Raw genomic sequence first — 13,240 nt, 5'->3', positions numbered from 1 at the left:
CCCCAACTGATCTCTGCACATTTCTAACAATGACACAAATCCTGTGGACTCCTCTGAAGATGATGTTGTTCCTTTTGGTCTGTGATACTCTCAGCATAAAGAACTAGCTCACTGCAATCTTTATCAATCCATTATTCCTGCTACTTCTTGGTTCCTAATTATATGACTTTTAAACTCTTAGAAAGCAGCCCATTGCTACCAATGTTTGTCTCAGAGCTACTCCCTGAGATTCCCATGTCTCACAGGAAGCCTCCAGTGCAATGAAAACATAGCATTTCTTTTCAACAGTTTTCTGTATTCTGCCAACATTTTGTTGAACAGAAATCCTGCTTTTAATTCAGTCTTGACATTCTGAGACAGCCAGAGCCTGCCCAGCTAATCACTGCCTCTTGCTACATCGTTTGTTGAACTTCACCTCAGTCAGTGCAACCAGAAATTGCCTTTGGCAGTAATGGAATCAGATTTCTTAGCAAGGTGCCTCTATTTGCTCAAGGGTTTTCTAATCACATCTTATGCTGGTGCTGTTGAGAGTTTTCCTCTGTAAGATTTGCCCTCCTGTGAATTACAGAGGGGCTAGCATCTCCTCCCAAGCATGCCTGGACAGCCATTCCCACTCAGCTGCTGCAAGAGCAACTGGCCTGTCAGCAAGCTCATCTCTGTAGGGCACTGGTACCACCATGCTTGTGCCCAGGCCTGAGGGTCCTTGGATTTGTCCAGCTGTTTGGAAAAATTTTCAGATTTTTCCAGTCTTACAAGGAATTGTGGGTGTTCTTAAACAACATTTCTCAAAATGGAAGTGCTGCACAGCTGTAGCCATTGCCAGGGTCCCCTTCAACTGGTACAACCATTTAACCTACAGGAACACACAGTTCAGCTGTAATCATCTTCCATGCTTTTAAGACAGTCCGGCACTGTTCTCACATCCAATCCACAACCAAAGCAAAAGCACAGACATCTGCGACCAGTGGCCAAAGGGGCTTGGATAAAGCTAACACATAAACACACAAACAGGAACAAGAACCTTTCAAACCTGAAAAGAAAATCCAAATTTTATTGTGCTGAAAGCACTGAAACCATTGCATCTTTTTGTCCTGATTTTGCCATGATTCTCTGAGATTAGCAAGCTGGCAAAGGAGCTTCCTGTCACCGGACTGAGCCAGCACTACACAGCTTCTCCTTCTCTCCAGTGATAAAAACACCCCTTCCTGTGCTGACTCCAGATTCACAATAAAGCACTCTTTAAGGAACACACTACATTCCTCTGGATTTATTTTCGTATTGGCAGCACTGAGCTCATCACATACTATTTGTAAACGAATCAGCACCTCAAGAGCAGTAGTCTGCATCAAGAACAGGAACAGCACAGTAACAGAAGGATGCTTTGCCACAACCTGTCAGCTCTTCTGGGAAGGAGCATTGCCTACCATTACCCTCAACAGCTCTACTTTTATACTAACATTAATTCTTCTTTTCCAGATCATCCTGCATCTCTTGGAAAGCCAAGTACTGCAGCTGCTATTGTGCCCAGCATCTGAAGCAACACAATGTGCTCATTGCCAGTTAATTGCTTTCCAGGCACCGTTTTTCTGATTTTGACAGTTTTTAAAGAGAATTTCCTCAAATGAAACCTGCATGCATTTTTTACTGTCTTTTTTTCCCCCATTACATATAATGATTGTAATCAAATTTGATTCATCATAAAAACAGTAGAATGATTAGTTAATAGAGCACTAATTTTCAGAGGCAATCTTCCCCATTTGTCAGCAGGGGTGTTTGCTCACTGTCACGGTCTTCCCTCAAGAGACAATCCAGGATAAACTGTTCTATAGTTAGAGCTATTTTCTGAATATCTCAGCTATCAGTTTAAGTTTAGTTGGTGTTTACAGAACCAACCTACCCAAGTAAGATAGCTTCACACAGGCTCTCACAGCCTTGTTTCATATGTCTTACTTCAGCAAAAGGTGAAGAGTTTTTTTGTGCCATTTTTCCTGAACAAGGGAAGCTGCTGTAGTCACTGCTTACCATGAAGATTCCCTTAACCTGCAAACAATACAATTGATTGTTCTTCTCCCAGGCTAGACACGCTGCTTTTCTCCTTGGAAAGTGAGTATCAGACGGCGTTAAGATCTAGAAAAGTGGATACTACATATATCATATGGTCTGAAAACAAAAAGAGCAATTGGCAGGGTAACTTCCTGAGCTGCCCTGTGGAATAGCAGAGTGAAAAATAAATGTACAAAACCCTCCTTGGTCACAGCAGTCATGGGAATGCATCCTATTTCCAGAGCTAGTGACATTAACCTTTAGCTGTAACACCCTTCAAGCAAACAGAACTACTGTAAGAGTCAAAAATGCAGATGGAGTATTTTGAGAAACCCTACCTAGAGCTGGCACTCCATAAGCTTTGCCATGACAGGATCTCTCATCCTGGAGCTTGCTAGGACAGTGTCTGGTATCTGGGTTTGTGCTAGGAAAGGTGGGCATAGGGAACCCTCACCTGTGTCAAGTGCCATTTTCTGAGCTGTTTCCGGACTAATGGCACAGAAAGGGGGAATATATCACAGATTTGGCCCCACAGCCTGTGAAACTGGCAAGAAGCAGTTGCAGAGTCTGCAGGTAGACAAGGATCTTGAGACAGCATTATCACACTGCCAAGTCTAGAACTGTGTAACTTCTTAACAACTTCATATATTCAATAAAAATAAATATGCTTTTCTATATATTGAGGTTAAAAAAAATCTCTTAAAATCACTTTAAAAAATATTAATATCATATTAGCACATATGTCTACAGAATCTGTTCTGCCAAAGTAAAGCTAGTCCAAGACAGAAGGAAAATAGAAAACATATATTTTTACATTACAATTTAATTACATAAATCTCTATTAGTAGGTGCTAATCTCACTGCAGATTTTCTAAGGCACAGAATCTTTATCTGAAAATATACAGCAATCTCTTCTTCAATCCAGTACAAGCTGGTACCTTGTCATATACAGACCCAAAAACCCATTCAGCACCATACCACAAATGCAACATATACTGACTAGCACTTTGAGAACACTACCATTTGTACTGAAATAAATACAATTTGGCAGCAAAGACTCTATCACAGCTTTGTCACAATTTTTGTCTACATAAATATCTTGATACTATTTTCTATTTCAGGAAGAATACATTACATGCTTCAATTTTCCCTCCATCAGTTAGTCTCATGTTTCACTGATGAAAATACCGTAACATCGAAATAAATAAATAAATAAAACATTAAACTCCATTTTTAGGTCCATTTTTTTTCAGTTTGTAGTTGTGTATTTATTTAAACAAAAAAGCCCTGAGGAATCTGTTAAGTCACACATCAGTGAATGGCATATAAAACAGAAGTCATTGCTCCTGTTCACCAAGCATGCAATGCAATATTTATACCACAGATGTTTTCAAATGTAGTTTTATTCCAGTGACTATCTGCAGTTTATACATATGTTTAAAAACAACATTATGTGAACATATCACAGACTAGTACCTAAAAAATCTTTAGTACATACTCCTTTATAAAAGGTTTTGACACAATGGAAAAGTCAGTCCAGAAAAACGCATGTTACCAGGTTTCTTGATAAACAAAAGATTGTGAGGCCCTGTAACCTGCATAAGCACAAGTATCCATGGCAATGGATCTCTCTTCTAAATCCTTGTTTCAAATAAACAGGTTTAAATTTTGTTCAGTAAACAAGTTCTACCACAACACCGTCCGTTTAAATTTGTGCTTTCCAAAAGGCAAGCATACTACAGGAAAAAAAATTCCCTACCCAATACGAGGGAGAAATGCAGTAAACATGTATTTGTTTCCCATTCCAGCAGAGGAATCCGAGCTCCTTGAAATTCTCTTTATGTCTAAATCCAAAATGCCTGCTTATACCTTCTTCTTCTTCTTCTTCGCCTGCTCTCCAGACTCTACTTTACGTTTCTTAGCAGAAGCTGGTTCATCATCTTTTTCACCATCTTTAAATAAAAGAAAGAGTTAATCAAAGTCAGCAAAGACAAGTTTTTGTCTTAAACACCATCCTATCTCAGAACAACTGACTTAACCACACCTGAGATGGCTGGAAAAAAGACACTGTAGCATTAACTGACAACATTCTCATTTTTGTAATGCAGACAGACAGTAAGTGGACAAAACAGGAATGGGTTACTTACTACTACCACAAACCACTGCAGGTAACTAAAAAGAGGCTTTATGATACTGTACAGTACCTGTTCTAAAAAATTAGTATTTGACTAGCTAACAGAAAAAGCTAGAAAATGACATTTTTGAAGCAGGAAATAATGTCAAGATCAATTAACCTTTTACCTTCTTCCTTTGCATGAAGGCTAAGAGAAAGGCATGGACAGGGGAAACATATAGAACACATGGAGCAAGACATAAAAACGGCTACTGGGAAAGAACACCCAGAACCAAAAAACATGCAAAACAGCAAAAAAATCCTTCTTTTGGTAAAGCTTTTTTTACAACTTTACCAATGAATGAAAACATTATTGTGTATTCTGAAAGCCCAGAATTTCTTCTGGTTCTGTTCTCGATTGTTGCTGGCTATTCTCTTTCTCCAGCAATTAAAAAAAAATTCCTCCTACCCATCAAATATTTCTTTACTTCCTAAATTACCATTGCAGCTTGTACCATCATTGAAAGTGAAGAGGATAGCGAATATTTTCTTCAGCAATCTGTCACATGGACATCCTATTTGATTCATCTTTTGGACCCCAAGTTTTGCAAACGTTATAAAAAAAACTGAACTACATCTACAACTAAGGTCAACACAGCAGCACCTGAAGCTCTCACACCACCTTCTGTTTCAGTAGCACCATGACTGAACCTGTTGGTTTTATAGTGCTACAGACTCTAATGCTTCCCTGCTAATGACAGTGAGGGAGAGGAGCAGAGAGACTGCTCGAGGGTCTGCGTTGAGTCCAGGAAAGCCGAAAGTCCGGCACCGCAGTCCACCCGTCCCTGCAGGCAGAGCGCTCCGCCCTCGGGCAGCGGTGGATGCAGGAGAAGCCAGCAGAGCTTCCTCCGGGCGCAGGGAGGCTCCGGCCGAGCGCGCAGGGAACCCGCCCGCCCAGCCCGTGCGAGGCACGGCCGCCTGAAGCCAGGGCCTCACCCGACTCCAGGAGCTCCTGCTCCTCGTCCGGCAGGAACTTGGCTCTGCCGGCCTGGCGGGGCGCGTCGTCGCCATTGTCCTCGTAGATGTTGGACCACTTTATGGCCATGTCGAGGGCCGGAGCCGGCGGCGGCGGCTTCTCGGGCGGGCTGTAGGTCTCCGGCGGGGGCACGGCGTTGCTCCTCCACACCTTGAACTCCCTGGGGGGCTGCGGGAGAGAGCAGAGCGCCCGTCACAGCGGCCCGGCCGGCTCGGGGCGGCCCGGCGCCGCCTCGGTTCACCCCGCGCCCCACGCACCTCCTCCGGCGCCCGCAGGACGCGGCTCTCCCAGTCGATCTCCTTGTTGAGAGGGTTGTAGAGGAAGGCGGGCGGCTGCGACACCCGACGGAAGAGCTCGTCGGGCGGCGGCAGCCGCGGCCGCCCCGGGCTGCCCCCGGAGGCCGCGCCGGCTCCCGGCGGGCGCTCGTCGGGCTGGGGCTCTTCGGGCTCCGAGTCGGAGCTGGAGCTGCCGTAGGCCGCGAAATAGCCCAGCGGGTCCTCCCCCTCCGCCGCCATGGCGGGGCCGCGCCTCGCACCGCCCGCGGAAACCGCGCCCGCGCCGAGGGTTCCGGGCCGCGGCTGCTCCGGGCCCAGCGGCCCTGGCGGAGGGAGCCGGGGCAGCCGCGGAGGCGGCGCCGCCGGGGCGGGCGGGCTCCTGCCGGGGCGCTTCCCTTCCAGTGACCAGACACCGAGCAGCAGACACGAAACCCAGCCAACCTTCATTTCTGCCTTTTCACACCTGCGGGCCTACGTGGAGGGAAAACACGTTTTCCCTAATGTCTCATCACCGGCTCACCTAGGGCAGACACAGCACAGGCCATTCACCCGTCCAGAAGGTGATGATATCCTTACCAAAACAGATTTTTCAAATTTGTTGGACAAAGTACTAGACCTCCCTTGTGATTGACTCCTACGTACATTACTGCATCAGTTAAAGTACTGGTGCTGTTCATACGGAGTGAAGCTGAGGCAGGGGAGGTTTGGGTTGGATATCAGGAGAAGCTTTTTCACCCAGAGGGTGGCTGGGCACCGGAACAGCTCCCCAGGGCATCACAGCACCAGCCTGACAGGTTCAGGAAGTGTCTGGACAGTGCTCTCAGGCACAGGGTGTGACTCTAGGGGATGCCCTGTGCAGGGCTGGGAACTGGACTCGGGGGTCTTCATGAGCCCCTTCCAACTCAGCATATTTTATGGTTCTATATTCAGATTACTTATACTACCAGAAGCAGGAAAATATCTGAGGAAGGTGTTTTGGTTTTACTATGATCACTTCCCATACTTGTAAAGATAATAAACCATATCCAGCTGACCTCCATAATCAATACCATGATCATTATTTTGAAGTAAGCCCTAGACACAAAGTACAATGAAAACATGCACTGAAGTGAGACACCACAGTGCCTGCCACATTTGCAAATTCTTGAGTCATGCTTCTCAGCACTCAAAGTTTTTGTTTCTCCCCTGCTATTAATAAAAATAAAAATCTTAATTTAAGAATGAAATCAAGACACACTCTTCTCACATCCGTAGGAAGCTGAGTAATAGAGTCATTTGAAAAAAAAGCAAGAATCAGGTTAGTAATAGTAGTCACGAACTGCAGAAACTACTTAAGCAGCAGAGCTCTTGATTTCACATGCATGTTTTCCTTACAGACTGCTCTTGGTGCAGCCCTACGGGCACAGGCAGTTCACATGAAGTCAGTCTTTCCACCAAAGACAAACCTCTCTAAAAAGACAAGGAGAACAAAAGCCTCCTGCACACAAAACCAAAACCACACATCAAGGTAACGGCATGAACTGCTCTTGCAACCTGTACATCTTAAAAATGAGAAGCAGGCAGAAAAGCAGGCAATTATACAAAAGAATTTATTCCAAAAGTTGTGATAAAAATAAGTTTTAAAAATGCACATTATAAACAATTGGCATGATAATACATTCATTTGAGGTCTCAGGTTCATTGGGAGTGGTCCCTGCAGAGCTGGCTCCCTGCAGGCCGCACACCACAGGCAGGATGGGGAGTGGCGAGGCAGCCTCCACCCCGAGCTGATGCATTTTCTCTGTTAAAGCCAACCCTGCTCACTCTCTTCTCTTTACAAGAACCCAGGAAGGGACTCCAGCCTAAGCACAGCTCTTCATGTGGTTACAGTGGGCATTTACACAAATGACTTTTTAGATGTCCCAAGTATGTGCAGCTACAAATCAAGTTAATGGAAGACAGGGAGTTCATCCTATCCTTAATCTCATGTTAAAGAGAAAAGTTTGGCTTGCATATTTAGGCACTTTATTTCCAGAGTGCCATCTAATTGAAGCAGTTTCACTGAAAAACATTTTCACTGTCTGGACAGTCTATGATTCTAGATGTACAGAAGAAAAACAAAGATTTTTACAAACACATCTTTCTCACATATAAGATGTTCATATACTCAGGATGGAGTGTAGTTGAACATTTCATTTTATTTTTATCTACTTCAAAAACCAGAATAATAATGAAAAACAACTTACAGAGACTATACTGAGGTCCTGCAGGTGGCCTGTCTCCACAAGAGGAGAACAGTTTAGTAATATTACCCGTGTGTGCATTGGAACGGCATTACATGGCTATACACAGTGTGAGAGCCAAAATAATCTAGGGCCTTAAATACAAACCCACCCTTTGATATACTGAAAACATCCCATCACTTTGGAGTGTACTACTGCAGAACACAACTGTACACATGTCAAATTAAGAATCCACCAGGTCATTTTAAAATGATAATAGGCACCTGCACAAAAGGTAGGCTACAATTCGAGTATGAGAGGAATACAGGATGTTACATCGTGGCAAGAAATGAGAACCTTCCCATGTTGAAACAGTTTAAAATGCATTTGACTCTAAACAACTTGAAATGTAAACCTGTCTGTCTGCTTTGAAGAGGAGGTATCTGAAGTGCTCTGTTTCCAAGAGTTCTTCAGGTAGGGATACTTTCTTGTCATACAACTTCTCCTCCACTTCCCGAGGGGGACAAAGCATACAAGCTTTGTTCCTTAATAGCATCCTACAATAATGTTTTCTTACAGCCCTCATGATGCCACTAGAGCAGTCTACATTCCTTTTCCAGTACTAAAGAGAATTTATATTTAAAGTGCATCTCAAATCAGGAATCTTTAACTAATATACAAGAAGAATATGCCAAGGCCTGCAGAAGTGTATTTGCGATACCTGATGCCTTTTGATTTATCAGTAGGACAAAGTTCACACAAGGAAAAGACTCCTTGCTAATAAGCATGGATTTAGCCAGATTTGTGAGGTTTTTTGCAAATGGAGCAGCACACATATACATGGAGAGCAGAATTTATCCCAGTGAGAAACATTTAACTTAAATGAGTTTAAGCTCTTTGGTAAGTAAGCTTAAGCTTTTAGTTCAAATTTTTTTCCCATACTTTTCTTAACCGTCTTTCCCAGTTCGCCATCACAGAAACATTAAGAAAAGTTGATTTGTTAGTTTCTGTAGAAAGAAAAAAACCATTTGTTCTATCATTCCAGCTAAACTATCTACAACTGAATGTGAAATCTTATACACATTGGTTTAAAAATCAAACATTTGCTGGTGTAACGCCACAATATTTTGAAAAAAGCTTCCTAAAGAACAAAACAAACAAAAGTCAAGCAGCTCCATCCAGCATCATACAATTACAAAATTAAAACAGAAATTGCATAGATTATTTCCTCTAATTTTTCTAACAGTTTGAAAACATTTTTTAGACTTTATGAGACATCACACAAAGTTTCAGTACCATTCAGATGAACAGATGAAAGTCACTGTGTTCATTGTGGTTGAACAGAACGTGACCTTAAAGGCAAAAAGCAATTGTCACTTGAACTAGTACAGGGCTCTTGCTGGTCTGACTCGAGCTCTGGGGGCAGTGGGGGTGCACCAGGGTCTCCAGGCCCTGGGAGGGTGGCTGAGAAAACACTGTACTGTGAATTTCCCATCTCTGCAATTGGTAAATTCATTGAATGAAGAGAGACAGCAGACACAAATGCAGCGGTGCTATAATCTTCTTCTGGGTGATGTATCTGGGTAGATTCCTTGTCTTTTGTTTTATCAAAAAAATTTGATTCATCAGAAAATGATCTAGAAAGATTATTTGTTCCTCCATACAGTGAAGTCATACAGGTGCTGCAGCTTAGACCTAAGACAACAAAACAGACACTGGATTTAGTTACAATATGGGCATGTCTTAAAACTCTGGTTTAATATCAGCAAGACTGTCAAAGATCAATTGTCTGTATTTTTAACAGAGTAACCCTTCATCTCACCTGTGACATCCAGAATTCCTGACAAACTAAAGAACAAACATGTAGGTTATCTAGGCTGATGTGAATGGTTTCTCTGTACTCAGTACCAGATAGTACTTGACAAAGATGCACCGTAACTTAAAGTTCATTTTAGAAAGTCACTTTAGCCCTTTGGCCCAACTTTTTTTTTTATTTTTCTCACTGTATTCTTCAAACTTTTAAGAGCTTCACTTGATGATTCTGCTCCAAAGTGGACAGCATATGAAGGCTATTTTACCTGAAGCCAGAGAAAACCTCAGGCCCTTCATCTCTATGGTTAAAACATACTTCTTCCTTCTTTATTTGCCTTTTGATGAGCGTGGAAGGGGAAGTAACACTTTTGGTGTAGAAAGCCTATAATTTCTTCCTCTGCCTTAAAATATAATCACACATAGTCACTTCGAGGTTTGGGTGTCAACAAAACCTCTAAGCCTGTATGAAAAAACACACACATGTATTTACAGTGTCTCCTTTTAAGCTGTGGCATTGAAGGCATACAGGGGAACTTCCCTCAAGCTGCATTTGCTAGCACATCTTCTGCTGAGGCACACAGTTTAACTAAACCAGAGCATCCTGCCACTGCAGCAAATAGCTTCAAGAGAAATGCAAGATGGAAGATAACCACCTACTTTTGAAAAGCAAAAATGAAATGTGAAGACAGATTTATCCATCATAGCAACACAATAGAGTTTTTTTTGCAACTTGTTATTTAGGATGGATGTGTTCAGACAGTAAAAAGCCAGAATACATGCACTAGGATACATCCATGTTCTTAAACACAAACTGGTGATATTTCCAAACATGTTCCAAATACCAGAGGAAGACTTTAGTTTTGAATTTTAATTTTGCATACCCTCAAAATAAAACTTATGTCTTACAAACATCATTAAAAAATTGTTACCTTTAAGAGCTTCAAGCTTTTCATTTTTGACTTTCAACACTACATCAGTTATCTTTTGTAACAGGAAGTTTTGTGTTCTTTCTCGTCTGATAGATTCAATCAAAGTATCTAGTCCTTTCGGATTTTCTGCTAAGTAATCCAGTAACTTCCCAGTTTTTTTTCTACTGGAAGATCGAGCAGAAATTTCTTCTGTGTCCTCCCTAGTGAGTATTTTCTTAGAACGTAGGTAATCAAAGTGTCTCTCAGCTATGATTTTGTCACACAAGTAAGGACGCATCCTTTCTAAAGCCTGAAAAATAAAACAAACTAGTATTAGCCAACATTTCATTTCAACATATTCAGAAGCCTGTCCTTGGAATCCATGTGATTTTGATACAGGTTAACAAATTCATTTTTAAGGCTGCCGTTGTGTTACCTAGTTGAGATTTTTCTCAGTGCAAAAAAAAATTTTAAAAACTAATTATTGCTTTCTTAACTCTTCGACTGAACTCAGGAGTTCCAATGCTTGTTAAGAAATAAGGTGACTACTTATAGAAAATGTGATTACATAAGGTCTGAGGTTAGCACATTTCAAAACAGTCAAGTAAAAATGAAATTATATCAAACAGCACCTGCTCACTTTGTCTACAGATACACCTATTTTCACTGATTGCCAAATTTCCATACTGATTGTATCCTTGAGGCACAACTCCAAAATACTGCAGTTACTGATGTTTTCTGTACATTGAGCAAAAGCAGTCTCAGAGCAACAGTATGTATGTACTCACAGTTCAAAGGGTTTGTAAATAAACCCCACCATTGACAAGTTAAACAAATTACTGACATCCAAAATACACAAATAAAGATGCACTTTCATCCATAAATGTAAATACTCTCAACATTAGTGGCTGTGTTTTGTCTTTCGCAACCCTACCCTATTGTATGAGTGATTTTACACGGCTCACCCTCATGCGTCTTAGCTGCAAGACTCCAACCTTTATAACTCCTCCTCAAGACAAGCTTGCCCAGACCAAGATGTCCTTGCCAGTTTTAGCTTCCTGAGGTGTGCTCTCCCCTATCACACACAGCACCCTGGCTTGCAGAGATCCCATCAAAGGTACCTGATCAGCTCAGAGAGCCGAGTGAATTTACACTGAACCAGCACGTTGGATTGTGCAGCCACAGCATTTAAAATCTGAGTGCATAAGCCCTAAAGTCAGATTTATAGGACTGCATTTTGATGGTAAAATGAATGTTGTTTCTACCTAAGGTTTCCATCCTTTCTCCTCTATGGGAGAACCTCTAAGATTAAGGGCTGAAGTGCCAATCCTGCACTTCTATGAGAGGCAGCCTTGGGTTCAGTCACTGACCCAACTAACATATTTGTCATGTTATACCTGTATTGTCTGACTCAAGTAGTTTTTACACTTTTTTGGTGTAACTACCCAATGCCACCTATTGCAGTATTAGCCTGTCATTCCACAGAAACGAGTACTAGCTTGAAAAGCACCTCTCATAGAACTATGACAAAGCATTTAAAGGAAATCACATAAGCATAAAGCTAGAAAGAAACAAAAAACAACTTGAAGGAGTCTTCACTGTACTTTAAAAGAACATAAAAAACCCCCAATGAGTCAAACATAAGACACTGTAAGTTACAAACAGAACCATGGATAGGCAATAAATAAACAATAAACTGTGATTTTACTTTTTTTTTTTTTTAAACAAGCAACCACTTGTTGAGGTTGGTTAGCATACTGCTTCCCAGTCTCACATGAGATAAATTAATCCAGAATGAATCAGGATGAAGTCTTCCCTCAGATTCCAGACATCAGTGAGTAAGTATAGGGGAAAACCCAGGAAAATATAGAACAATAAGCCTCAATAAAAAAAAATATCTAAGTACACTTAACGAATAAGTCCACGCTTTCTAAGAAAGAACTTTATTGGCACCACACACAATTTCAGCCAAGCTCTGGGTACCACGTTACTCGTCCCGAATGCCTCCTGCGCCTCATCGCGGCGCCTCAGCGGGAGAGCCGAGCCTTCGCAGCTCTGCCCTTGGACCGCAGCCCTCGCCGGGCGAGCGGCTGCCAGCAGCACAGCCCGGCCGGGACTCGGCCCGAGCACCGGGCCCCGGGACAAGTGCTCGCGAGTCATGATCAGCCTCACACCGGCGGGACCCCGGAGGGCACAGCCGTGCCCGAAATTCCCCGCCGCCTTCCTGGAGGCGCCGCCGGGCCGGTGCCGTCCTCCCGCCCGCTCCCACAGCGCTTCCGCTCCCCCTCCCGCGCACGGGCCCAACTCGCCGCTCCGCGCCCGGGCCGGGCACTCAGCCCCCGGCCCCGCCCGCCACTTACATCCTTCTTCACCTCCGCCATCTCATCCTCCGTCAGCGGCCGCCCCACGCCCCCCGAGCTCGACCACGACCCCGGGCCCTCCATGGCGGAACCCCCGCGGCACCGCAGGGGAAACCCGCGCGGGGCGGCGCTTCCGCCCGGGCTCCGCCCCCGCCGCCTCAGCCAATGGGCGCTCATGGTCTGAGCTACGCTCCGCCCCCAGCCCGCTCCGCCAATGGGCGCTCAGGACGGGCGCTCCGCCCCGCCCCGGGGCGCTTGAGGCCGCTGGGGCCGCACGGGCTGGGCCAGGCGGGGCTCGGCCGCTGCGGGAGCGCTGAGTGCGGGGCGGGGGTTCCGCTCACCGGGGGTTCTGCTCTCCGGCAGCCCCTCTGCTAAGGGGATTGAGCGTGGAAGCGGTGTCGGGGTCCGCAGCTCCCGGCGTGTCGGGCCAGCGGCTTTAGGGTGCGGGGCAGCGCGGGGGGCCCGCAGCGTTTGGGAACCGGCGGAGTTGCA

The 13,240-nt window shown here is 44.1% G+C and overlaps 2 protein-coding genes across 2 annotated transcripts; both read right to left on the bottom strand.

Annotated features, from left to right (window-relative positions):
- Positions 1-2,832: 2,832 nt before the first annotated feature.
- On the bottom strand, positions 2,833-5,782 carry C7H1orf52 (chromosome 7 C1orf52 homolog). The gene is made up of 3 exons (XM_058843230.1): positions 5,450-5,782; positions 5,153-5,360; positions 2,833-3,995 (listed from the first exon to the last, which is right to left on the bottom strand). Exons 1-3 carry the CDS (start codon positions 5,705-5,707, stop codon positions 3,907-3,909), a joined length of 555 nt encoding a protein of 184 aa, XP_058699213.1. The 5' UTR covers positions 5,708-5,782; the 3' UTR covers positions 2,833-3,906.
- A 1,258-nt stretch (positions 5,783-7,040) lies between these two features.
- BCL10 (BCL10 immune signaling adaptor) lies at positions 7,041-12,878 on the bottom strand. Its single transcript, XM_058843228.1, has 3 exons — positions 12,749-12,878; positions 10,410-10,698; positions 7,041-9,363 (listed from the first exon to the last, which is right to left on the bottom strand). The coding sequence occupies exons 1-3, from the start codon at positions 12,830-12,832 to the stop codon at positions 8,996-8,998; spliced, it is 741 nt and encodes a 246-aa protein (XP_058699211.1). The 5' UTR covers positions 12,833-12,878; the 3' UTR covers positions 7,041-8,995.
- Positions 12,879-13,240: the final 362 nt, after the last annotated feature.

This window comes from Poecile atricapillus, chromosome 7 (genome assembly GCF_030490865.1).
Source record: "Poecile atricapillus isolate bPoeAtr1 chromosome 7, bPoeAtr1.hap1, whole genome shotgun sequence".
In the NCBI taxonomy this organism is placed as follows: Eukaryota; Metazoa; Chordata; class Aves; order Passeriformes; family Paridae; genus Poecile; species Poecile atricapillus.
This window is presented reverse-complemented; position numbering and strand designations above follow the sequence as displayed.